The following is a 25192-nucleotide window of genomic DNA, read 5'->3' on the forward strand; positions in this document are numbered from 1 at the left end:
CCGCTGTCTTAGGCATCTCACAGTACGGACATTGCAATTTGGCCACATCTGCAGTCCTCATGTCTCCTTGCAGCATGCCTAAGGCACGTTCACGCAGATGAGCAGTGACCCTGCATATCTTTCTTTTGGTGTTTTTCAGAGTCAGTAGAAAGGCCTCTTTAGTGTCCTAAGTTTTCATAACTGTGACCTTAATTGCCTACCGTCTGTAAGCTCTTAACGACCGTTCCACAGGTGCATGTTCATTAATTGTTTATGGTTCATTGAACAAGCATGGGAAACAGTATTTAAACCCTTTACAATGATTCTGTGAAGTTATTTGGATTTTTACAAATTATCTTTGAAAGACAGGGTCTTGAAAAAGGGACATTTTCTTTTTTTGTTTATATAAAAAGGCCTCGTCTCTACCAAATTCATGCTGTAACTCGACATCTCATGTTGTCTTATAAATTGATTGCTCAAAGTAACGTTTTTTTCCCACCCCCTCTTTTTCTTTATCTGTTTCTTAGAGGCATCTTGTTTGTGGACCAATGAAGACACCTGGAACTCACCTCAGTGCTGCCCAGTACCTTCAGTAAGAACATCTTCTTTTATCATTTTGATTCAGCTTTAGTCCCAGTAGCTATCACTTTGCTCTGCTGTTTGCTCTAATGTAGCCTATTCAGATCTCTAATGTAGCCTATTCAGATCTCATCGAGCCACTGCGTGTGTGTGTGTGTCTGTCTCATTGGCTCATTGTTCACCCTGTCCTATAGACTGAGAAGAGTGCAGATGAAGGAGGCCTCAGAGATTAAGTATGGAGAACAAGTCGAAGGTGAGTCTGCTCAATTTGTCTGAACTCTGTAGCATGTGTATGATCAGGGACTGTTGTGGTATGTGATCTCCCTCCTTGGACTTAACACTTCTATTACAACTCCAAATACTGTTTCAGACCAAACTTGGGATGACATCATCAAGGTCATGACCTCAGCCACAGTGAGGTTTGAGCTGCTCTCAACAGTCCATACGAGCCCGGTGAGTCTTAGGAGCTGTGTGAGAGAGAGACTCACTTCTTGGAGCTAGTCTGCATGCGCGCATGCACACACCGATAATCATGTGTGTGTATTTTGATTAGATTTATTAGGATCCCCATTAGCCGTCGCCAATGGAGACAGCTAGTCTTACTGGGGTCCGACATATCATGAAAAATACATTACAGACAAAAGATGTAACAATTTACATACACACACTACATGTTCAAGTTTTTAAATGTATCTATCAGTTACACATACATGTCAGTACATACACACACCCAGTGGTGATTTTAGCATGTAAATCTTGGTGGGGCAAACAAAAAAACATGTAGATGCATGCCAGCAAAGCCACTACATGACCCAACACTAACCAATACATTAATAGCACTATAACGGTGACAAACGATGCCCACAAACTGTTAGGGCCTACATAAAGCTGTCCCAACAGCAGAGTCCCAACAGCAGTCCCAACACCTTACCACTGCTACAGTTCATTCAGCCTTATATACTGCCTTTTTTTTTAAAAAAACATAGCTTATATGGCTGACTTGCTTTAACAAATGTGGTTTCTACTGACAATTGAGATGTACAAACTATGTCACAAGGGGACGACAAGTGAATAAGAGGCGATCCGTAATTTCAATTAAGACATTAATGAGCGAGCTAGGATGGACGTAGTCAATATAACTATTTGTTCATCACTTTTGAAATGTACAGCGACAGAATTCAGATAATGGGCTGTTCATACATTTAATCAGACAATGAAAGCTCTTACAATATTCGATGATTACATTTCTCTAAAACAGGTTATAGGCAAACAAGCACACACCTGCCACGAACGATAGGTTTACAATACCACGTTGGTGAAAATTGACCAAATTATTAGTGTGAGGCACATGAGCTACTAACGGCTTACTACACAACACTCTCTTAGTATTACTTTAGCTACAGTATACATATCCCTCTGGTATCCTATATAATTTATGAAGCTGCATAAGACATTTTTGGACTCACGTTGTGATGTGCTTGAACAGGAATGTGGTGCGGCGGTCCTTCGTGGGCATATTGTCATCAAAGAGAAAGATGACCGTACAAAACGTATTTTCCCAGTCGTAGCTTGTTTTTCACGAGTTCAACGTTGTCTTGAACTCAGTTAGCCACTGATTCCTTCCAAACCACTCATTGTTGAATTTGCTATTTCCAACTTGTTGTGTAATATTTATGTCCAATGGCCGATGAGCACCGATAATGTTTTCTCTATAATTTCTCTTCATATGACAAGGATCAAAAAGGATTTGTTTGTCGACTTGATTCATGGTGACGACTGCTAGTTTGCTAGCTAAGATTTTGAAAGTATGATGTTGACATGATCAGTCCAATCAAAGCTACTGTAGATATAACGTGATTTGTTGTCATTCTATCTGTGGCCAGTGACCTTGAGCCTTCGTGGATGGGCACTTCTAATATAACTCTATGGCAGAACCCAAGGAGCTAAAATTTTCGATCTCGAACCTTAAAATTGGGGATGATGTACTGTGCCATGAGTGATAGAAAACTGAGACAATCATGACAGAAAACTGAGACAATCAGGCGTAATGCTCCATTTTCTGCTGGCTAGCCCCACCACAGAAAGCACTGAGCTAGGCTGGAACACCTGCATTTTGGAGCTGCCTTACTCAAGAAAGCAAAAAAGAGACCAGGTTTGTATGCGGCTTTATTAACTCAATGTAATTGCCCTGAATGACGGGTCGCCACTGCATACGCACAACAAGTAGGTCACATGGGGGAGAGGCATTGTGCCGTGAGGTGTTGCTTTATTTGTTTTTTGAAACCAGGTTTGCTGTTCACTTGCGCTATATAAGATGGGAGTTCTATGCACTCATGGCTCTGTATTATACTGTATGTTTCCTTGCATTTGTTCTGTACCTGGGGACTGTGAAAGACCCCTGGTGGCATGTTTGGTGGAGTAAGTGTGTGTCAGTGCTGTGTGTAAGTTGACTATGCGAACAATTTGGAATTTCCTACACATTGAATGTTTTTATAAAAACAAGAAGTGGGGGATCACATGACCCTTGAACGAGTTGGCCACATGAACTAAGAGCTCCGCACAAGTAGTTTCCTATTCTTAATCTTACCTCCACTTCAAGTTAAAACTCCTTTTAGCTTTAGTCAAAAAGTCATGGCGGCTACAAAAGGCGATATTACAGGTGACATTTTTACCCGGACTCGAGCATTAGCTTCAGAAAAAGCTAGCGCCATTAGCGAGGAGCAAGAGGACCCCCCCCCCCCCCCCCCCCCCGAAGCCCAACAAATGCCAACCTCGCACTCTGCCGAAGTCATCCTTTCTGAGCTGAGATCCCAACGTACAGAACTCAACATCAAATTAGATGGCATTAACTCTCAGCTCAGTGTGATAGGGGGCAAGGTGACAACCCTGGAAAATGCTTTGCCTGACATCAACAACAAGATAACCATCAACGCGGGGCGCCTGGATGAGGAATAGGAGTGAATCCTATCCATGGAAAACTCACTGACAGACGCCATGGAAACAATAACATATGCTAAAAAGAAAACAGAGGACCTGGAAAACAGGGGGCGAAGGAATAATTGTGTTCTATTAAATCTGGGCGAAAAGGAAGAGTGAAACATGCCACTGATCCGCTACCTGTAAGACAAACTTCCCGAGTGGCTCCACCTGTCCACCGACAGGCCCATAGAACTGGAGAGAGCTCACCGAGCACTGAGGCCCCCACCAGCAGCCAGACAACCACCGCGCCCACTCACCATACGTTTCCTGAGATTCACCGACGAGTCCTACAGGCGGCGAAAATCAACAGAATTACAGTGGGAAACGCAAAAAACTCACTTTACACCAGGACCTGTCAGCTGGAATACGGCGAAAGCGCCGAGAGTTTGACGAGGTGAAATACTCCATTGACCGAGGCATCTTTAGGGGATTCAAATACCCAAACGAGCTCAGGATTCTTCACCAAGGAGCCCTGCGACACTTCAAAACTCCCGAAAAGACTAAAGTTTTTTGAAGAACAATCCTGATCACTGAGAAATGGACCAATGACTAAAAGCGATTACAGTTATTACTAATGGAGGTAAGACAACATATAGCCGCCATCCAAAGACCCACCGCCCCCCTAAATGTCATTATAGCCGTCTAATTTATATTATTTTAGCTGAGGGATAGGCTCTATAGCATAACCTAGGCCTACTAACGTTTCAGCCTACTTTGATTTCACTTTTTATTTTTATTATTGTTATTTGTAGTTCTCATTTTCACAGGCCTCCACCATTTATAGGCTGTCGATTACGACACACTTACAGACCTAACGAGAAGCTCAATGTGTCAATTTTATGCCTATGGCCTTATCCTGTTTCTATTACGTTTTAATAAAAACAAACAACTTATCCTATAGATCCCTCTTAAGGATTGGCCCCAACATTTCTGTTTTTATTTGGTCCAAAAGATTAGCCCTATGTCCTTTGGGGGAGTTTTTTTTAATGTGGTCTGGACGGGGGCTACGTTGTCACTTACTCAATGCGGGCTGAGAGGATGAGGCATTTCTTTGGTGGGGAGGGGGAGACGTTGTGCGTTGCTAAGTTGTTGTTTTTTCGGAACACAGAATTGAGGCTGAGCGTGGGGGTAATAGATCCAATGGGATATGTCGAGTTGTTTGGGAACTCGGCTAGGGTGTTCAGAGATTGTTCTTTTATGTACACCATTTATTTTTTATTTTATGTGATCGCAGCTGTAACTATTATCCATCTTTACCCAGAGATGACTTGCACTAGAGTTCCATTACTGTTCGATGACGTTGACTAGTACCTTACATCTATTGACATGGAACTGCCATTGTCTAGGTCATTCAATAAAATGGGAAAAAGATACTATGTGCTCTAAAAAAAAAAGAAGGAAAAAGCAGACATTGCACTATTACAAGAGACACACGTCTGTGATGCCAAACTTCGCAGAGCGCGGGTGGGACTGGTGTATTTCTCATCTTTCAAATCAAATAGTAGAGGTACAGCCATACTTATCCATAAGAATGTTCCATTCATAATTGACAAAAACATATCTGATCCGGAGGGGAGATATTTTGATAACTGGGTCACTGTATGGGCAACCAATTACTATCTTAAATAATGTTATCAAACAAAGTGTTCCATACGTTGGTAACTACATGGATAGACAACTACACACAAGACAACAAAGATTCTCCTGTTTCTCCAGCCACAATGTGGGATGCTGCCAAAGCCACACTAAGAGGTCATCTGATTGCATATGCTTCCTCTAAGAAAAAAGCAATGGAAGCACACAGGTTAGATCTTGAGAAGGACCTGGAACGCTGTGAAAAAGTACATAAACAATCCCCAGACAGTGCCTCCTGGAGTCAACTTAAAACAGCCAAAGCCAAACTGAACTTGGACTATACTCTGCAGATTTAAAAAAAAGTTTTCTTTACCAAACAGAAATGCCATGAGTATAGCAATAGGCCTAGTAGATTGCTTGCATACCTATATATATATATATATTTTTTTTTAAAGCAGTCAGAGCGTACAATCATGGCTATCCGAACAGCAGAGGATGAGGTCACATATGACCCAAAAAATATAAATGTAACTTTTCATGATTTTTACTGCAAACTATATACTTCTGCCTCCGTATGTTCTCTCAGAACTCCACTCCTTCCTAGAGGGAATCTCGCTACCTAAACTATCAGAGACCGACCAAGAAGATCTCAACTCCCCCTTCACTCCCGAGGAGGTCCTGGAGGCAATTACCTCCATGCCACCTAACAAGTCCCCAGGCCCAGATGGATTCCCCAGAGTTCTACAAAGCTTTTTGGCCCCAGCTTAGCCCTATTTTGATGCCAATGCTGGATGATTTTTGCAAAAACTGAGTTCTCCCAGACTCTATGCACACAGCTCGCATTACAGTGTTGCTCAAAAAAGACAAGGACCCTCTATCCTGCTCGTCCTTCCGGCCCATAAGCTTGTTTGATTTCGACTACAAAATAATTACCAAATTGCTCGTCAAGACTAAACACTTTTCTTCCCAATATAATAAAGGCGGAGCAAACTGGATTTATTAGAGACAGGTACTCTTCTGATAACATTGCCGTCTTTTTGGTATTATTGATCAACTAAACACACAGAAGACCCCTGTCCTGCTGGCTTCACTGGATGCTGAGAAGGAGTTCGACAGGATGGAGTGGAGCTTTCTGTTCTCAGTCTTAGAAAAGTTCAATATGGGCCCAAACTTCATTAAATGGATTAAGTCCCTATACTCTAATCCAAATGCCATGGTGACTACTAACGTACTGAACTCTGACAGATTCTTTTTGGGGCGGGGCACAAGATGAGGGTGCTACTTGTTGGGGCTGGAGCCTCTGGCAGAGTTGATAAGGAGCAATCCAAGTATTATGGGTGTTTCTGCAGGCGGCCTACAGCACAAGATTTCGCTCTATGCGGATGATGTCTTGCTCTACATATCCAACCCTGAGAAATCCCCCCCATTTTAGACACAATTGCTCAGTATGGCAAGTTTTCAGGATATAAGATAGATTTGAACAAATCCACTGTTTGCCCTCTCAATCTTACACTCACCAGCTCTATGAAGACACTGTCCGTTCCAATGGAAGTCACAGGGGTTTCAATACCTTGGGATCTTCGTAACACCAGATCTGAATTGCCTTTTCAAGGAAAATTATCTTCCACTCCTGGATCGAATCAAGAACGATCTCCAAACCTGGATCTCCCTCCCAATTAGCTTAGTAGGAAGAATTAATGTCATTCGTATGAACGTCCTCCCTAGATTGATCTATTTATTTCAGACGCTCCCATGCTATCTCCCAGTTTCCTTTTTCAAAACAACTAATCAAAGCATGTTAGCAATAAAAACCTAGGATCAAGTTCTCCACTCTATCGAAACCTGAATCTAAGGGCGGTCTTGCCCTTCCCTCCCTTCAATTGTACTACTGGTCTGCCCAAATCCGCAACATGCTAACATGGATCACAAACAGACAAGACTCAACGTGGATTCAGATAGAAGCCCAATCCTGTGGTTCACTGACCCTAAGCTCAATTATATTAATGAATAACTTTAGTGAAGTGGGCAACAAAGCCAAAACCTTTGTGATTTACAGCACCCTACTAGCGTGGAGAGACTGTAAGAAATACCTGGGCATTTCCTCCCAAATATGTTCTCACTCACCTATAGTATGCAACCCAGACTTGCCAAAAGCCCTGAGTGATGCCAATTTTAATCTTTGGCATACTTTAGGAATCAGGACCTTTTCAGACCTATTTCATCAGAAGACCACTACACTGAAATCCTTTCAAGAGCTCTGCAGTGAATTCAATGTGCCAAGATCCATTTTTTGTGTTTTTTTTAATATCTTTAAATTAGACGTCATTTCCTCATTTACTTCCAAGAGGAGGTTTAGAGCTCAGCTGAATGAAGCTGAAACCCTTCTTGCTCAGCACAATCCATTAAAGGCAAAATCTCATATCTATAGACTCCTTTCTGAGAAAGGGGGCTCCTCCTTTACTCCTTTGAAAATAATCTGGGAAAAGGACCTTGGTCTGACTCAGTGATGAGTTATGGGCGGAGGTTTGCGACAGGGTATACTGCTCCTCTACTAATGTAAAAATGAAAGAATCTAATTACACATTTCTGTACAAATTTTATTACACTCCAATGAGACTCCATAGAATGAAAACAGACATTTCTCCTAACTGTAAAAGATGTACCTCTGAAAGTGGAACCTACAGTGGGGAAAAAAAGTATTTAGTCAGCCACCAATTGTGCAAGTTCTCCCACTTAAAAAGATGAGAGAGGCCTGTAATTTTCATCATAGGTACACTTCAACTATGACAGACAAAATGAGAAAAAAAAATCCAGAAAATCACATTGTAGGATTTTTAATGAATTTATTTGCAAATTATGGTGGAAAATAAGTATTTGGTCAATAACAAAAGTTTATCTCAATACTTTGTTATATACCCTTTTTTGGCAATGACAGAGGTCAAACGTTTTCTGTAAGTCTTCACAAGGTTTTCACACACTGTTGCTGGTATTTTGCCCCATTCCTCCATGCAGATCTCCTCTAGAGCAGTGACGTTTTGGGGCTGTTGCTGGGCAACACGGACTTTCAACTCCCTCCAAAGATTTTCTATGGGGTTGAGATCTGGAGACTGGCTAGGCCACTCCAGGACCTTGAAATGCTTCTTACGAAGTCACTCCTTCGTTGCCTGGGCGGAAAAGCTTTTTGTGCATATGGAAAATTCTGTTTACCTTTTTATTTCAGCTCATGAAACTTAGGGCCAACACTTTACATGTTGCGTTTATATTTTTGTTCAGTATACATGTTTTGACCATGACAGTTTACAATCGAAGGTAACACCAAGTCCTTTAGTCTCCTCAACTTGTTCAACAGCCACACCACACCAGATTCACCTGAGGTCTAGAACTTAAGGAAGGATTTCTACCAAATGTTAGACCCGCTCGATTCGTTCTTATGTACACTACCATTCAAAAGTTTGGCGTCACTTAGGAATGTCCTTGTTTTTGAAAGAGAAGCACACTATTGTAGCTGGAAATGGCTTTTTTAATTTTATGGAATGTACGCCTATGTAGATAGAGGCCCATTATCAGCAACCATCACTCCTGTCTTCCAATGCCACGTTGTGTTAGCTAATCCAAGTTTGTCATTTTAAAAGGCTAATTGATCATAGAAAAACTTTTACAATTATGTTAGCACAGCTGAAAAATGTTGTGGACATTAAAGAAGCAATAAAACTGGCCTTCTTTAGACTAGTTGAATATCTGGAGCATCAGCATTTGTGGGTTTGATTACAGGCTCAAAATGGCCAGAAACAAAGCACTTTCTTCTGAAACTCACCAGTCTATTCTTGTTCTGAGAAATGAAGGCTATTCCATGCAAGAAATTGCCAAGAAACTGAAGAGCTCGTACAACGCTGTGTACTACTCCCTTTCTTTGCATCTCTGCCTAGAAGGCCAGCATCCGGGAGTCGCCTCTTACTGTTGACGTTGAGACTGGTGTTTTGCGGGTACTATTTAATGAAGCTGCCAGTTGAGGACTGTGAGGCGTCTGTTTCTCAAACTAGACATTCTAATGTACTTGTCCTCGAGACACATTGGCAGTAGAATGGCCTTACTGAAGAGCTCCGTTACTTTCAACATGGCACGGTCATAGGATGCCACCTTTCCAACAAGTCAGTTCTTCAAATGTCTGCCCTGCTGGAGCTGTCTCGGTCAACTGTAAGTGCTGTTATTGTGAAGTGGAAACGTCTAGGAGCAACAACGCCTCTGCTGCAAAGTGGTAGGCCACACAAGCTCACAGAACGGGACCGCTGAAGCCCGTGGCACGTAAAAATCTCCTGTCCTCGGTTGCAACACTCACTACCGAGTTTCAAACTGCCTCTGGAAGCAACGTCAGCACAATAACTGTTCGTCGGGAGATTCATGAAATGGGTTTCCATGGCCGAGCAGCTGCACACAAGCCTAAGATCACCATGCGCAATGCCAAGAGTCGGCTGGAGTGGTGTAAAGCTCGCCGCCATTGTACTCTGGAGCAGCCAGGAGAATGCTACCTGTCCCAATGCATAGTGCCAACTGTAAAGTTTGGTGGAGGAGGAATAATGGTCTGGGGCTGTTTTTCATGGTTCGGGCTAGGCCCCTTAGTTACACTGAAGGGAAAGCATAAAGCTACAGCATACAGTGACTGTTACGTTCCCCAGTTTCTGTGTTGTTGTGGGTTTGTATGTATTTCAGGAAATGGCTTCCTGGATTCCCCCAAGCAGCTGATTGGTTGCCCCCATTGCAGATTGTAGGTCTGATCCCGCCCTCTCGTTAAGGGATACAGCTGTCTACAATTGCAGACTCCCCCTCCAGCTGTATAAAAGCCAGTGTTCCTTTGCTCAGAGAGAGAGCTTATTGGTATGTCTTGTGTTGGTTGTTGCTCAGAGAGCTTCTTTGATGTCCTGTGTTGGTTGTTGCTCGTTGCTCAGAAAGTATTTTGTAGCAGATCCTGCTGAGGTATGTTTGTCAAAAGGACTGTTTTTGATTATTGAAATTGTTTGTATTATTCTGTTTCATTTGTTCCCAGGTGTGAAGGTAAAGGCACCTTGGGAGTGCTTAGGCAAGAGGCCTGCAGGCATACATATACCCGTAGTATGTACTCTGTCTATGCACACTAGGTAAGACCTGGGCGGACCACCCCCTGCATTTTGGTTAGCACGGCAGGTGGCGTTAAGAATAGATAAGTTGTGGGTAGGTAAGGTAGGAGAGGGTGCTCTAACTTTTACTTTCTTTGCTTTGGTTCCGACCAGCCCCTTTTTCCCAAATTACCGTGTGACGGAATACATTTCCTGTTAATGGTTAACTACTCTGCCTCTGTCATCCTTACCCGCACCTACAATCACATACCTCTTTCACTCCGCGGTGAGTTGAGAGTAGCAGGGTGTTGTGTTCCCTCCTCCAAGAGGCGTGCGTAACAGTGACATTCTAGACGATTCCCACTTTGTGGCAACAGTTTGGGGAAGGCCCTTTCCTATTTCAGCATGACAATACCCCCGTACACAAAGAGGTCCATACAGAAATGTTTTGTCGAGATCGGTGTGGAAGAACTTGACTGGCCTGCACAGAGCCCTGACCTCAACCCCGTCGAACACCTTTGGGATGAATTGGAACGCTGACTGTGAGCCAGGCCTAATCGCCTAACATCAGTGCCTGACCTCACTAATGCTCTTGCAGATGAATGGAAGCAAGTCCCCACAGCAATGTTCCAACATCTAGTGGAAAGCCTTCGCAGAAGAGTGGAGGCTGTTATAGCAACAAGGGGGGGGGATTAACTCCATATTAAAGACCATGATGTTCAAAGAGCAGGTGGCCACATATTTTTGCTCATGTAGTGTATTTTCAACATCATCCACATAAGAGTCACAGCAAAATATTTTGTATGATCTCCTATACAATAGTTTAGGCCCATCTTTTGGAACTTTGGCTTTCCTGGATGTAGCCACTATATTGTGATCACTGCATCCAATGGGTACAGATACAGCTTTAGAACAAAGTTCTCCAGTATTAGTAAAAATGTGATCAATACATGTGGATGATCTTGTTCCTGTAGTGTTTGTAAACACTCTGGTAGGGTGATTAATAACCTGAACCAGATTACAGGCACTGGTTACAGTGAGAACCTTCCTCATGAGCAGACAGCTTGATAAACCAGTCAATATTCAGGTCCCCAAGAAAGTAGCCCTATCTGTTTACATCACATACACTATCAAGCATTTCACACATTTTTTAGATACTGACTTTAGCACTTGGTGGCCTATAGCAACACTCCAAAAGAAAAGGCTTTAGATGTGCCAGGTGAACCTGCAACAACAACACTTCGATAACACTTGACATAAGATCTTCTGTAAGCATTACAGGGATATGGCTCTTGAGTATGTGAGTATACAGTGGGGAGAACAAGTATTTGAGACACTGACGATTTTGCAGGTTTTCCTACTTACAAAGCATGTAGAGGTCTGTAATTTTTATCATCATCTTCAACTGTGAGAGACGGAATCTAAAACAAAAATCCATAAAATCACATTGTATGATTTTTAAGTAATTAATTTGCATTTTATTGCATGACATAAGTATTTGATCACCTACCAACCAGTAAGAATTCCGGCTCTCACAGACCTGTTAGTCTTTAAGAAGACCTCCTGTTCTCCACTCATTACCTGTATTAACTGCACCTGTTTGAACTCGTTACCTGTATAAAAGACACCTGTCCACACACTCAATCAAACAGACTCCAACCTCTCCACAATGGCCAAGACCAGAGAGCTGTGTAAGGACATCAGGGATAAAATTGTAGACCTGCACAAGGCTGGGATGGGCTACAGGACAATAGGCACGCAGCTTGGTGAGAAGGCAACAACTGTTGGTGCAATTATTAGAAAATGGAAGAAGTTCAAGATGACGGTCAATCACCCTCGGTCTGGGGCTCCATGCAAGATCTCACCTCGTGGGGCATCAATGAGGGATCAGGCCAGAACTACACGGCAGGACCTGGTCAATGACCTGAAGAGAGCTGGGACCACAGTCTCAAAGAAAACCATTAGTAACACACTACGCCGTCATGGATTAAAATCCTGCAGCGCACGCAAGGTCCCCCTGCACAAGCCAGCGCATGTCCAGGCCCGTCTGAAGTTTGCCAATGACCATCTGGATGATCCAGAGGAGGAATGGGAGAAGGTCATGTGGTCTGATGAGACAAAAATAGAGATTTTTGGTCTAAACTCCACTCGCCGTGTTTGGAGGAAGAAGAAGGATGAGTACAACCCCAAGCACACCATCCCAACCGTGAAGCATGGAGGTGGAAACATCATTCTTTGGGGATGCTTTTCTGCAAAGGGGACAGGACGACTGCACCGTATTGAGGGGAGGATGGATGGGGCCATGTATCGCGAGAGCTTGGCCAACAACCTCCTTCCCTCAGTAAGAGCATTGAAGGTGGGTTGTGGCTGGGTCTTCCAGCATGACAACGACCCGAAACACACAGCCAGGGCAACTAAGGAGTGGCTCCGTAAGAAGCATCTCAAGGTCCTGGAGTGGCCTAGCCTGTCTCCAGAACTGAACCCAATAGAAAATCTTTGGAGGGAGCTGAAAATCCGTATTGCCCAGCGACAGCCCCGAAACCTGAAGGATCTGGAGAAGGTCTGTATGGAGGAGTGGGCCAAAATCCCTGCAGCAGTGTGTGCAAACCTGGTCAAGAGCTACAGGAAACATATGATCTCTGTAATTGCAAACAAAGGTTTCTGTACCAAATATATTAAGTTCTGCTTTTCTGATGTATCAAATACTTATGTCATGCAATAAAATGCAAATGAATTACTTAAAAATCATACAATGTGATTTTCTGGATTTTTTTTTTAGATTCCGTCTCTCACAGTTGAAGTGTGATATGATAAAAATTACAGACCTCTACATGCTTTGTAAGTAGGAAACACTGACGATTTTGCAGGTTATCAAATACTTGTTCTCCCCACTGTATATCGATACCTTCCGCATAAGTATTCCTGTCTCATCTATAGATGTTATATCCTTGTATTGCTACTACTGTGTCATCAAATGAATGATCTAAGTGAGTCTCAGAAATGGCTAATATATGAATGTTATCTGATCTTAGTAAGTTTTTTGATTTCATGAACCTTATGTCTAAGGTTTCATACTGTATATGAACTGGTATAGCTCTGTAGCGTGCTGGCCTACCTTGCTCTCCAGGGGCTTTGTGTCTGGCTGGTGTTGAGTCAGAGCTGACTGGCAGACTGATGGCTGTTTTCACACACAGGTCACTCTGGATGTGCAGAGGGAAGGCAGCGTGTCCACCAAGGGCCCCAGAGGCGGAGTCTTCGTCATGTACAACTGTGCTCGGCTGCACACCCTATTTGACAGCTACGAGCGAGGTGTGGGGAAAGGTGAGACGGGGGACACGCAAGGCAACTGGATGATGATGATGGATATGATGTCCTTTAGCAGACGTGACTGACTTGATAATGCCGCATTCGAAACAACTGGGAAATCTCAGACTTCCGACCTCAGTGCAATCAAAACAACTGGGAACTGTGAAATAAATTGGCTCCAACTGAGAAAAATGTATTTGAACGGTCATCCAACTAGGGAACACAGGCCTCTTTCTAGAGCTCCAACTTTCAGACCTGAAGATCACTGACGTCATGGTTTGAGCTCAGTTGTTTTGAACGTGCCATTATCCAAAGTGATCCAGCAAACACTTAGGCCACATACTGTAGTGCATATGTGTTATGTTGTAGTCAAACCACAAACTGAGCCATCTGAACCACACAATTGTATCGCTAGGCTACCTGCCGCCTTTACACTGCCATATTGTATATGCGTACTAGTCCAGACCACACCAAGCAAACATGTACATCCTACATTGTACTCGGTCTTTCTCATGCTGCATGTTCAGTTCCTCCTTATTTGCATCCTACAGGACTTTACCCTGAAATCCCAGAGGGCTCCCAGTTGGACTTCTCAGCTCTAAAAGAAGAGGTAGGTCTATCATTGGTTAAATGACTGCTCCACAGCACACATTACAGAGCCTGTGCTGATCAAGAATCAGTTTAGCCTTTTAGGTCATTACATGGATGGGGCACAGGAGGCTGCTGAGGGGAGGACAGCTCACAAAAATGGCCGGAACAGAGCGAATGGAATGGCGTCAAACACCTGGAAACCATGGAAGCCATGTGTTTGATGTATTTTATACCATTCCACTTATTCCGCTCCAGTCATTACCACAAGCTCGTTCTATCCAATTAAGGTGCCACAAACCTGTGGGATGGGGGAGGACCTGATCCTGGATTCTTCCCAGTACTTCTACTCTGAGGTGCTTTGTGAATATGGGCCTAGATATCTGTGTTTCATTTGTACTCTGGTCCTCCAGAGATTGCTATTCTCCACAGTCATGGTGTCTTTTCCTGTTTCATAGGGGGAGTGGCTTCTTCTGTTCGATTACCTCATTCCATTCTCGGAGCTTCTCGACCAAACAGGACAGACGTTGGGGTGTGATGGAGGGGCCAGAGTCAACCTGAAGACTGAACAGGTGAGATTTAAAATAATATATAAGTGCATTTGAAAAATCAGTTTGTCAGTTTGGACACACCTACTAATTCCAGGGTTTTTCTTTTTACTGTTTTCTATATTGTAGAATAATAGTGAAGACATCAAAACTATGAAATAACACATGTATTTATGTAGTAACCAAAAAAGTGTTAAACAAATATATATTTTATATTTGAGATTCTTCAAAGTAGCCACCCTTTGCCTTTGACAGCTTTGCACACTCTTGGCATTCTCTCAACCAGCTTCATGAGGTAGTCACCTGGAATGCATTTCAATTAACAGGTGTGCCTTGTTAATTTGTGGAATTTCTTTCCTTAATGCGTTTGAGCCAATCAGTTGTGTTGTGACAAGGTAGGGGTGGTATACAGAAGATGGCCCTATTTGGTAAAAGACCAAGTCCATATTATTGCAAGAACAGCTGAAATAAGCAAAGAGAAATGACAGCCCATCATTACTTTAAGACATTAAGGTCAGTCAATCCGGATAATGTCAAGAACTTTGCAAGTTTCTTTAAGTGCAGTCGCAAAAACCATCAAGTGCTATAATGAAACTGGCTCTCATGAGGACCGCCACAGGAAAGGAAGACCCAGAGTTATCTCCGTTGCAGCGGATAAGTTCATTAGAGTTACCAGCCTCAGAAATTGCAGCCCAAATAAATGCTTCACAGAGTTCAAGTAACAGACACATCTCAACATTAACTGTTTAGAGGAGACTGTGTGAATCAGGCCTTCATGGTCGAATTGCTGCAGAGAAACCACTACTAAAGGACACCAATAAGAAGAGACTTGCTTGGGCCAAGAAACACGAGCAATGGACATTAGACCAGTGGGAATCTGTCCTTTTGGTTTGAGTCTAAATTTGAGATTTTTGTTTCCTACTGCCGTATCTTTGTGAAACAGAGTAGGTGAACAGATTATCTCCGCATGTGTGGTTCCCCGTGTGGTTCACCGTGAAGCATGGAGGAGGAGGTGTGATAGTGTGGAGGTGCTTTGCTGGTGACACTGTCAGTGATTTATTTAGAATTTAAGGCACTCTGAACCAGCATGGCTACCACAGCATGCTGCAGCGACACGCCATCCCATCTGGTTTGGGCTTAGTGGGACTGTCATTTGTTTTTCAACAGGACAATGACCCAACACACCTCCAGGCTGTGTAAGGGCTATTTGACCAAGGAGAGTGATGGAGTGCTGCATCAGATGACCTGGCCTCCACAATCACCCGACCTTAACCCAATTGAGATGGTTTGGGATGAGTTGGACCGCAGAGTGAAGGAAAAGCAGCCAACAACTGCTCAGCACATGTGGGAACTCCTTCAAGACTGTTGGAAAAGCATTCCAGGTGAAGCTGATTGAAAGAACGCCTAGTGTGCAAAGCTGTCATCAAGGCAAAGGGTGGCAACTTTGAAGAATTATAAAATATATTTTGATTTAACACCATTTTTGGTTACTACATGATTTCATGTGTTATTTCATAGTTTTGATGTCGTCACTATTCTACAATGTCGAGAACATTAAAAATAAAAACCCTTGAATAAGTAGGTGTCCAAACTTTTGACTTGAACAGTAGGTAAATGAATGCTCATATAATGTATGTTTAATGTGTGTGCAATGTGTCTCCCAGATCTGCAAGTTCCTGGTGTCCCTCAGTAAGGATTTTAGCTCCTATTACAACAGAGTCCACGTCCTTGGCGTGAGCACTCCCTAATTTTTCCGCTATGATTGTCTGTCTGTGTTGAGGGTGGGGGTAGTTAATTTAGGTTAGGTTTAATTACAGCATGTGGTCTCGCAGTATGCAGAATTACATATCTGTTTGCATGTGTGATGCCCCTCGATGTTTGGCACATTGTGTTAATGGCCTATGACCGACCATACCAGGCCTGAAAACATGGTGTACTGATAGACAGCACAGATTATTTTTGATTTAAACTGATTAGTTCACACCAAGTTCAGTCCATACAAAACCCCTCCCCCCTCTTTTTCAAACTGTCTCTCACTATATCCCCTCTTTCCCCCTCTACAGGAGCCGTTGCCTCACCTCTTCAATCAGATGTTTTGTCGGCTGCAGTTGTTGAGAGCACTAAGAGAGCTCTACCATAGCGCACTAGACACTCTTCACCTTCCTCCCATTCCACAGCTATAGCCCCAAATACCCCAACGAAAGCCAGAATTATAGCCCCAAGAACTGACCCAAATTCCCCAACTATAGCCCCATGAACTGCCCAAATATAAGGCCCATTAACAGACAAAAATATCACTAGCCTATCCCATAGATGAAATAGACATAGAAATGCCACTTTTACTGCCCAAAGGTAATACTGTAGTTAGCAATAGGCTTTTATTTTCTCCAAATTGAAGATCTGTTACGCCCCCATATACTTACACCCTATATTACACCCACTCTATTTATTGCTGATAAAAGAAGGTGTATAAATGATTCACCCTACAGTGAAGTATTTGTCTCCCCAGTCTTATCACCAGTATCTCTGATGTACCACAGATACAGCCTCTACCATAGACACTCACTGCCTTTGAACCAATGATCATCTTCAGTCTTCCCTTATACAATACCATAGATGATTTTCCACTAACAAACACTGCCCCAGAGCCATTGGTATTTACACAGACTCTGCATGTACACTGTAAGCACTGCCCCCGCCCTCATCACTAGATATTGCTCCTGGCCATGAGCCATTTACGCTCCCCTACCTTCCCCCCTCCTTCTACTTGAACTGACTGTCTCAGTATGATGTGTGTGTGTGTGTGTGTATATATATATCTCACACACACACATACAGTGCATTTTGAAATTTTTCAGACCCCTTGACTTTTTCCACATTTTGTTACGTTACAACCTTATTCTAAAATTGATTACATTTTTTTTCTCATCAATCGACACACAATACCCCATAATGACAAAGCAAAAACAGGTTTTTAGAGTGTTTGGCAAATGTATTTAAAAAAATATATGAAAATAGGACATTTACATAAGTGTTCAGACCCTTTACTTAGTGTTTTGTTGAAGCACCTTTGACAGTGATTACAGCCTCAAATCAAAAATCTAACTTTATTTGCCACATGCGCTGAATACAACAAGTGTAGACTTTACCGTGAAATGCTTACTTACAAGCCCTTAACCAACAGTGCAGTTCAAGAAGAAGAAAATATTTACCAAGTAGGCTAAAATTTAAAGTAATAATAAAAAGTAACACAATAACAATAACGAGGCTATATACAGGGAGCACCGGTGCCGAGTCGGGTACAGGCTAGTTGAGGTAATCTGTACATGTAGGTGGGGGCGAAGTGACTATGCATAGGTAACAAACAAACAGCGAGTAGCAGCAGGGGGGGGGGTGGTGTCAATGTAAATTGTCAATGTAAATTGTCCAGTGGCGATTTTTATGAATTGTTTAGCAGTCTAATGGCTTGGGGGTAGAAGCTGTTAAGGAGCCTTTTGGTCCTAGACTTTGCGCTCCGGTACCGCTTGCCGTGCGGAAGCAGAGAAAACAGTCTATAATTTGGGTGACTGGAGTCTCTGACAATTTATCGGCTTTCCTCTGACACGCCTATTTATATAGGTCCTGGATGGCAGGAAGCTTGGCCCCAGTGATGTACTGGGCCGTTCGCACTACCCTCTGTAGCGCCTTACGGTCAGATGCTGAGCAGTTACCATACCAGGCGGTGATGCAACCGGTCAGGATGCTCTCGATGGTGCAGCTGTAGAACCTTTTGAGGATCTGGGGGCCCATGCCAAATCTTTTCAGTCTCCTGAGGGGGGGAAAAGGTTTTGCCGTGCCCTCTTCACGACTGTCTTGGGATGTTTGGACCATGATAGTTCGTTGATGATGTGGACACCAATGAACTTAACTCTCGACTCTCTCCACTACAGCCCCGTCGTTGTTAATGGGGGCCTGTTCGGCCCGCCTTTTCCTGTAGTCCACGATCAGCTCCTTTGTCTTGCTCACATTGAGAGGTTGTTGTCCTGGCACCACCTGCCAGTTCTGACCACCTCCCTATAGGCCGTCTCATCGCTGTCGGTGATCAGGCCTACCACTGTTGTCATCAGCAAACTTAATGATGGTGTTGGAGTCGTGTTTGGCCACGCGGTCTTGGGTGAACAGGAAATACAGGAGGGGACTAAGTACACACCCCTGAGGGGCCCCAGTGTTAAGGATCAGCGTGGCAGACGTATTGTTGCCTACTCTTACAACCTGGGGGCAGTCCGTCAGAAAGTCCATGATCCTGTTGCAGAGGGAGGTGTTTAGTCCCAGAGGCCTTAGCTTAGTGATGAGCTTTGTGGGCACTATGGTGTTGAGTGCTGAGCTGTAGTCGATAAACAGCATTCTCACATAGGTGTTCCTTTTGTCCAGGTGAGAAAGTGCAGTGTGGAGTGCGATTGAGGTTGCGTCACCTGTGGATCTGTTGGGGTGGTATGCGAATTGGAGTGGGTCTAGAGTATCCGGGATGATGCTGTTGATGTGAGCCATGACCAGCCTTTCAAAGCACTTCATGGCTACCGATGTGAGTGCCACGGGGCGGTAATCATTTAGGCAGGTTACCTTCGCTCCCTTGGGCACAGGGACTATGGTGTTCTGCTCGAAACATGTAGCTATTACAGACTCTGTCAGGGAGAGGTTGAAAATATCAGTGAAGACACCTGACAGTTGGTCCGCGCATGCTTTGAGTACACGTCCTGGTAATCCGTCTGGCCGAGCGGCTTTGTGAATGTTGACCTGTTTTAAAGGTTTTGTTCACATCGGCTACCGAGAGCGTTATCACACAGTCATCCAGAACAGCTGGTGTTCTCGTGCATGCTTCAGTGTTGCTTGCCTCGACGCGAGCATAAAAGGCATTTAGCTCGTCTGGTAGGCTCATGTCACTGGGAAGCTCGCGTCTGGGTTTCCCTTTGTAGTCCGTAATAGTTTTCAAGCCCTGCCACATCCAACGAGCGTCAGAGCTGGTGTAGTAGGATTCAATCTTAATCCTGTATTGACACTTTGCTTATTTGATGGTTCGTCTAAGGGCATAGCGGGATTTCTTAGAAGCGTCCGGATTTATCTCCCGCTCCTTAAAAGTGGCAGCTCTAGCCTTTAGCTCAATCCGGATGTTGCCTGTAATCCATGGCTTCTGGTTGGGATATGTACGTACAGTCACTGTAGGGACGACGTCGTTGATGCACTTATTGATGAAGCCAATGACTAAGGTGGTGTATTCCTCAATTCCATTGGCTGAATCCCGGAACATATTCCAGTCTGCTAGCAAAACAGTCCTGTAGTGTAGCATCCGCGTCATCTAACCAGTTCCGTATTGAGTGAGTCACTGGTACTTCCTGCTTTAGTTTTTGCTGGTAAGCAGGAATCGGGAGGATAGAATTATGGTCAGATTTGACAAATGGAGGGTGGGGGAGAGCTTTGAATGCATCTCTGTGTGGAGTAAAGGTGGTCTTGGATTTTTTTTTTTTGGTTGTGCATGTGACATGCTTGTAAAAATTTGGTTAAACTGATTTAAGTTTGCCTGCATTAAAGTCCCCGGCCACTAGGAGCGCCGCTTCTGGATGAGCATTTTCTTCTTTGCTTATGGCCTTATAGAGTTGGTTGAGAGCATTCTTAGTGCCAGCTTCGCTTTGTGATGGTAAATAGACAGCTACGAATAATACAGATGAGAACTCTCTTGGTAGATAATGTGGTCAACAATTTATCATAAGGTACTTTATCTCAGGCGAGCATTACCTCGAGACTTCTTTAATATTAGACATCCCGCACCAGCTGTTACTGACAAAAAGACACACACCCCCACCCCTCGTCTTACCAGAGGTAGCGTCTCTGTTCTGCCGGTGCATGGAATATCCCGCCAGCTCTATATTGTCTGTTTCTTCGTTCAGCCACGTCTCGGTGAAACATAGGATGTTACCGTTTTTAATGTCCCATTGGTAGGATAATCTTAATAATAGGTCATCAATTTTATTTTCTATTGATTGCACGTTAGCAAGGATAATGGAAGGCATTGGGAGTTTACTCGCTCGCCTCTGGATTCTCAGAAGGACCCCATATTGCAGATCCCCGATCCCCGATAATGTAAATATGTACACAATAAGTTAAAAAATAAGTAATGCAAAAAAAAAAATAAATCCACAACTGGTTGAGAAAATATAAAACATCAGCCATGTTCTTCGGCGCCATCTTTAATCCGTCTTTAAGTCATCTTGAGTATGACGCTGCAAGCTTGGCACACCTTTATTTGGGGAGTTTCTCCCATTTCTTCTCTGCAGATCCTCTCAAGCTCTGTCAGATTGGATGGGGAGCGTCGCTGCACAGCTATTTTCAGGTCTTTCCAGAGATGTTCGATCGGGTTCGAGTCCGGGCTCTGGCTGGGCCACTCGAGGACATTCAGAGTCTTGTCCCGAAGCCATTCCTGTGTTGCCTTGCCTATGTGCTTAGGGTCATTGTCCTGTTGGAGGGTGAACCTTCACCCCAGTCTGAGGTCCTGAGCACTCTGGAGCAGGTTTTCATCAAGGATCTCCGTACTTTGCTCTGTTAATCTTTCCTTCGATCCTGACTAGTCTCCCAGTCCCTGCCGCTGAAAAACATCCCCACATGATGCTGCCACAATGCTTCACCGTAGGGATGGTGCCAGGTTTCCTCCGGAAGTGACACTTGGCGTTCAGGCCAAAGAGTTCAATCTTGGTTTCATCAGACCAGAGAATTTAGTTTCTCATAGCTTTAGTCTTTTCTTTTAGGTGCCTTTTGGCAAACTCCAAGCGGACTGACGTGCCTTTTACTGAGGAGTGGCTTCCGTCTGGCCACTCTACCATAAAGGCCTGATTGGTGGAGTGCTGCGGAGATGATGATTGTCCTTCTGGAAGGTTCTCCCATCTACACAGAGGAACTCTGGAGCTCTGTCAGTGACCATTGAGTTCTTGGTCCCTGACCAATGCCATTAAGGCCCTTCTCCCCCGATTGCTCAGTTTGGCCATGCGGCCAGCTCTAGAAAGAGTCTTGGTGGTTCCAAACTTCTTCCATTTAAGAATGATTGAGAACACTGTGTTCTTTGGGACCTTCAATGCAGCATTTTCTGGTATTTCAGTTTTTTATTGTTAATAAATTTGCAAACATTTCTACAAACCTGTTTTTGCTTTGTCATTATGGGGTATTGTGTGTGTCTGAACTTCCCGACTGCATTGTATATGTGCCATGGACTAACCCTCCACCACCACCACTGCAGTACTTCTCCTGTACCATAGTACATACTATACTGCACTGCGCCAGACCCCACTTCTCCATTGTCGCTTTATTTATTATCGTGTACGTTTTGTGTGTTGGTGGTGTACGTGAATCTTGGGTCAGACTATTTTTCGCTCTCTCTAACTCTCATCCACAAAGTTTTTGTCAACAGTGCATCAGATCAATATATTTTTCACCTTCACTGATTTGATCAATAAATGAGTGTTGACCTCGGTGACCCTGCTGCTGTGTGTGAAGATTTGTAGGTGTCATATTGCAGCACTGTGTTCCACTATTTGTCATTTTACGCTAGAATCCTTAATTGAACCAATAACAAAGCGGTCACGCTGACTTTGATTTGGTAAAAGCTGAAGGATGTGCCTGAAGAAGATTAACCACCCTCAAATTCATAGACGGAGCTATGGATGCATGGACTGGCCATCCATGATATCAAAATTATAGTTTTAACCATGTTTTGAGGCTATACAGTGTTTGTTTACACTGAACAAAAATATAAATGCAACATGTAAAGTGTTAGTCCCATGTTTCATGAACTGAAATAAAAAATCCCAGAAATGTTCCATATGCACAAATGCTTATTTCTCTCAAACGTGCACAAATTTGTTTACATCCCTGTTAGTGAGCATTTCTCCTTTGCCAAGATAATCCATCCACCTGCCAGGTGTGGCATCTCAAGAAGCTGATTAAACATTATGATCATTACACAAGTACACCTTGTGCTGGGGACAATAAAAGGTCACTTGTAAAATGAGCAGTTTTGTCACACAACACAATGCCACAGATGTCTCATGTTGAGGGAGTGTGCAATTGGCATGCGACTGCAGGAATGTCCACCAGAGCTGTTGCCAGAGGTCCGGCCTCACAACCGCAGATCACGTGTAACCACGCCAGCTCAGGACCACCACATCCGGCTTCTTCACCTGCGGAATCATCTGAGGGGGAGGGGTGTTGAGTATTTCTGTCTTTAATAAAGCCCTTTAGTGGAGGAAAGCTCATTCTGATTGGGTGGGCCTGTGCCCTCCAATGCCCACCCATGGCTGCACCCCTGCCCAGTCATGTAAAATCCATAGATTTGGGCCTAAATTATTTATTTCAATTGACTGATTTCCTTATATGAACTGTAACTAAGTAAAATCTTAGAAAATGTTGCATTTATATTTTTGTTCAGTATATATTGTTTACAAACATTGGAGTAAAACAAGCTTATATTTTGGGTTTTGATGAGGTACGACAGTTGAACTAAACTCATGAGGCGTAAGTTATATTCTTCAAGAATCAATTGGTATATATAATTCATTTATAAGTCCAAAAATGTATTTAGCAGCTAAGTATTCCAGCTTTAAGTGTGACAAGTTACAGGGAAAAATCAATAGATGGTTGGATAATGCCTGGGGATTACAGAAATAATTGGTTATGAGAATAATTCATTTGTAGGCAATATCAGATAATTTACCCAATCATAGCGCTAATAAAAGAAAGGTACATGGATGCTCAAGTTCACCCTAGGCAATTAAAATGGGTGACGGGGCCACCTAATTAGAATCTTCCCCACGTTGGCGACTATTGAGAATAACTGGGGGATGTAAGAGCTCTCTCCTCATTAGCTGGTCCTGCCACACCAAGCTCTATGCTCTCTGTATGAAAGATGTAGTGATTATTTTCCCCTCCCCCCCCCAATAATGAGATGGAACAGCTGGCGTTGGAGCTCTCCACAGGCTTCAGCTGTCTGGCCTCCCAACACCACCACCACCATGGGTAAACATATTCCAGAGGAGGCTGCTGGGAGGAGCTACAGGAGGACAGGCTCATTGTAATTGCTGGAATGGAATGGAGCCAAACATATGGTTTTATACCATTCCAGACATTACAATGAGCCTGCCCTCCTATAGGTCCTCCTACCAGCCTCCACTGAACTATTCATTATGACACACTGTAGTAAAATGCTTTGCAATGTAAAATGAAATTGAGCCTTTCTGATTGGATATATTTTGGTAGTCACTCCCTGTTTAATTCTGTTTCCTTCCGTTTAGTGCCTAATAAATACACCTCATATCTCCATACACACACCTCTGCTCTTTTACCCCCACAGTCTTCCCGACGCAAGGTGGAGACACGGTTTGCTGACGCCAGACCAAACCTCTTGAGAGACAGGGTTTTACAGAGCAGATGTATGGGGTGACACTAAGTTCAGTGTTACACTGAACTATGTGGAATCAGCTGTTTCTGACTCCAGCAGTTTTATTTATCCATTTAGCAGGGGAATAAAAGGCAGTATGTTTACAGCACTGAAGCCTAGTTGATTTCCCATAGTTTATTAACCATTCTCTTTCATATTTGTGAGTAAATTCATACTCAGATTGCCATATACTGGCTAGATTTATGGTGCAACATGATGCAATGCTATGACTTTAGCTTTTTTAAATCCAGGGAATATGGGACTGGTTATTGCAGTTTGGAAACGTGTGTGTGTTCCCGTGTTCCCATTCCCCACAGCCAATGAGTTAAGCAAGTCTGGCGTTAGAAGTCTGACAAGACTAGGCAGGGGTCATGCAGTACATGAACATAGCCACAGGGTGGAGGTCTACTGACGGATATTTCAACCACCTGACAGACAGTCCACCAGCAGGCAGCCTTGCTTTTCATCTCCTGCTATCACGTCTCTCCCCTTCGCCTACCCTGCCTGCTTGTCAATCACTCCCCTCAGGCCTTGGTTGGCCAGAGACAATAGAGGGAGGAGAGAGAGAAAAGGGGATGCAAACATGAAAGGAGTTCAAAAATGGAGGGATGAATGCAAAGGGAAAGGAGGAGAGCATGCAGAGTAAATGCTATGAGCAAATCTACTGTCTTAAAGGAGGAGGAAAACAGGGAGATGAATGAGGTCAGGGATGCCCATGAGAATAGAGTTCTTTGTGGTTGCCAGAGAGAGAGTGCAGGAGAGAGCACAGAAGGGAGGGAGGGAGGGAGAAATGGGTGGTGTGGAGGAGAAAAAGAGGGAGTAGGCTAGGCTAGGCTACTGATATTGATGTGTATATAAGTGCTTTGGCTGACTGGCTCGGTATACCCTACCAAGCCAGGAAACGACAGGATGAGAGATTGGGGGTGGAGGGAGGCTAACAGCGAGACTGAGGAGCAGAGAGATAACATAAATGATGTGTAACACAAAAACACAGTGACTGATATCAGTTAGACCATCCAGGATATTTTCTACTTAATGTGCTTCTTAATGTGAGTCACAGAGCCACTTTGAACACAGAGGCAGTGGTGACT

The 25192-nt window shown here is 43.6% G+C and overlaps 1 protein-coding gene across 1 annotated transcript in view; it reads left to right on the forward strand.

Moving 5' to 3' along the window:
* The window catches only part of LOC120061273 (DALR anticodon-binding domain-containing protein 3-like), a 32659-nt gene extending 15145 nt beyond the window's left edge, over window positions 1–17514 (forward strand). The window contains exons 6-12 of the mRNA XM_039010969.1: window positions 507–571; window positions 753–811; window positions 929–1011; window positions 13397–13523; window positions 14060–14118; window positions 14555–14668; window positions 16708–17514. Coding sequence (XP_038866897.1) covers window positions 507–571; window positions 753–811; window positions 929–1011; window positions 13397–13523; window positions 14060–14118; window positions 14555–14668; window positions 16708–16827 — 627 coding nt within the window. The 3' untranslated portion in view covers window positions 16828–17514. The remainder of the gene's footprint in view (window positions 1–506; window positions 572–752; window positions 812–928; window positions 1012–13396; window positions 13524–14059; window positions 14119–14554; window positions 14669–16707) is intronic.
* Window positions 17515–25192: the final 7678 nt, after the last annotated feature.

This window comes from Salvelinus namaycush, chromosome 16, assembly GCF_016432855.1.
Source record: "Salvelinus namaycush isolate Seneca chromosome 16, SaNama_1.0, whole genome shotgun sequence".
Taxonomy (NCBI): domain Eukaryota; kingdom Metazoa; phylum Chordata; class Actinopteri; order Salmoniformes; family Salmonidae; genus Salvelinus; species Salvelinus namaycush.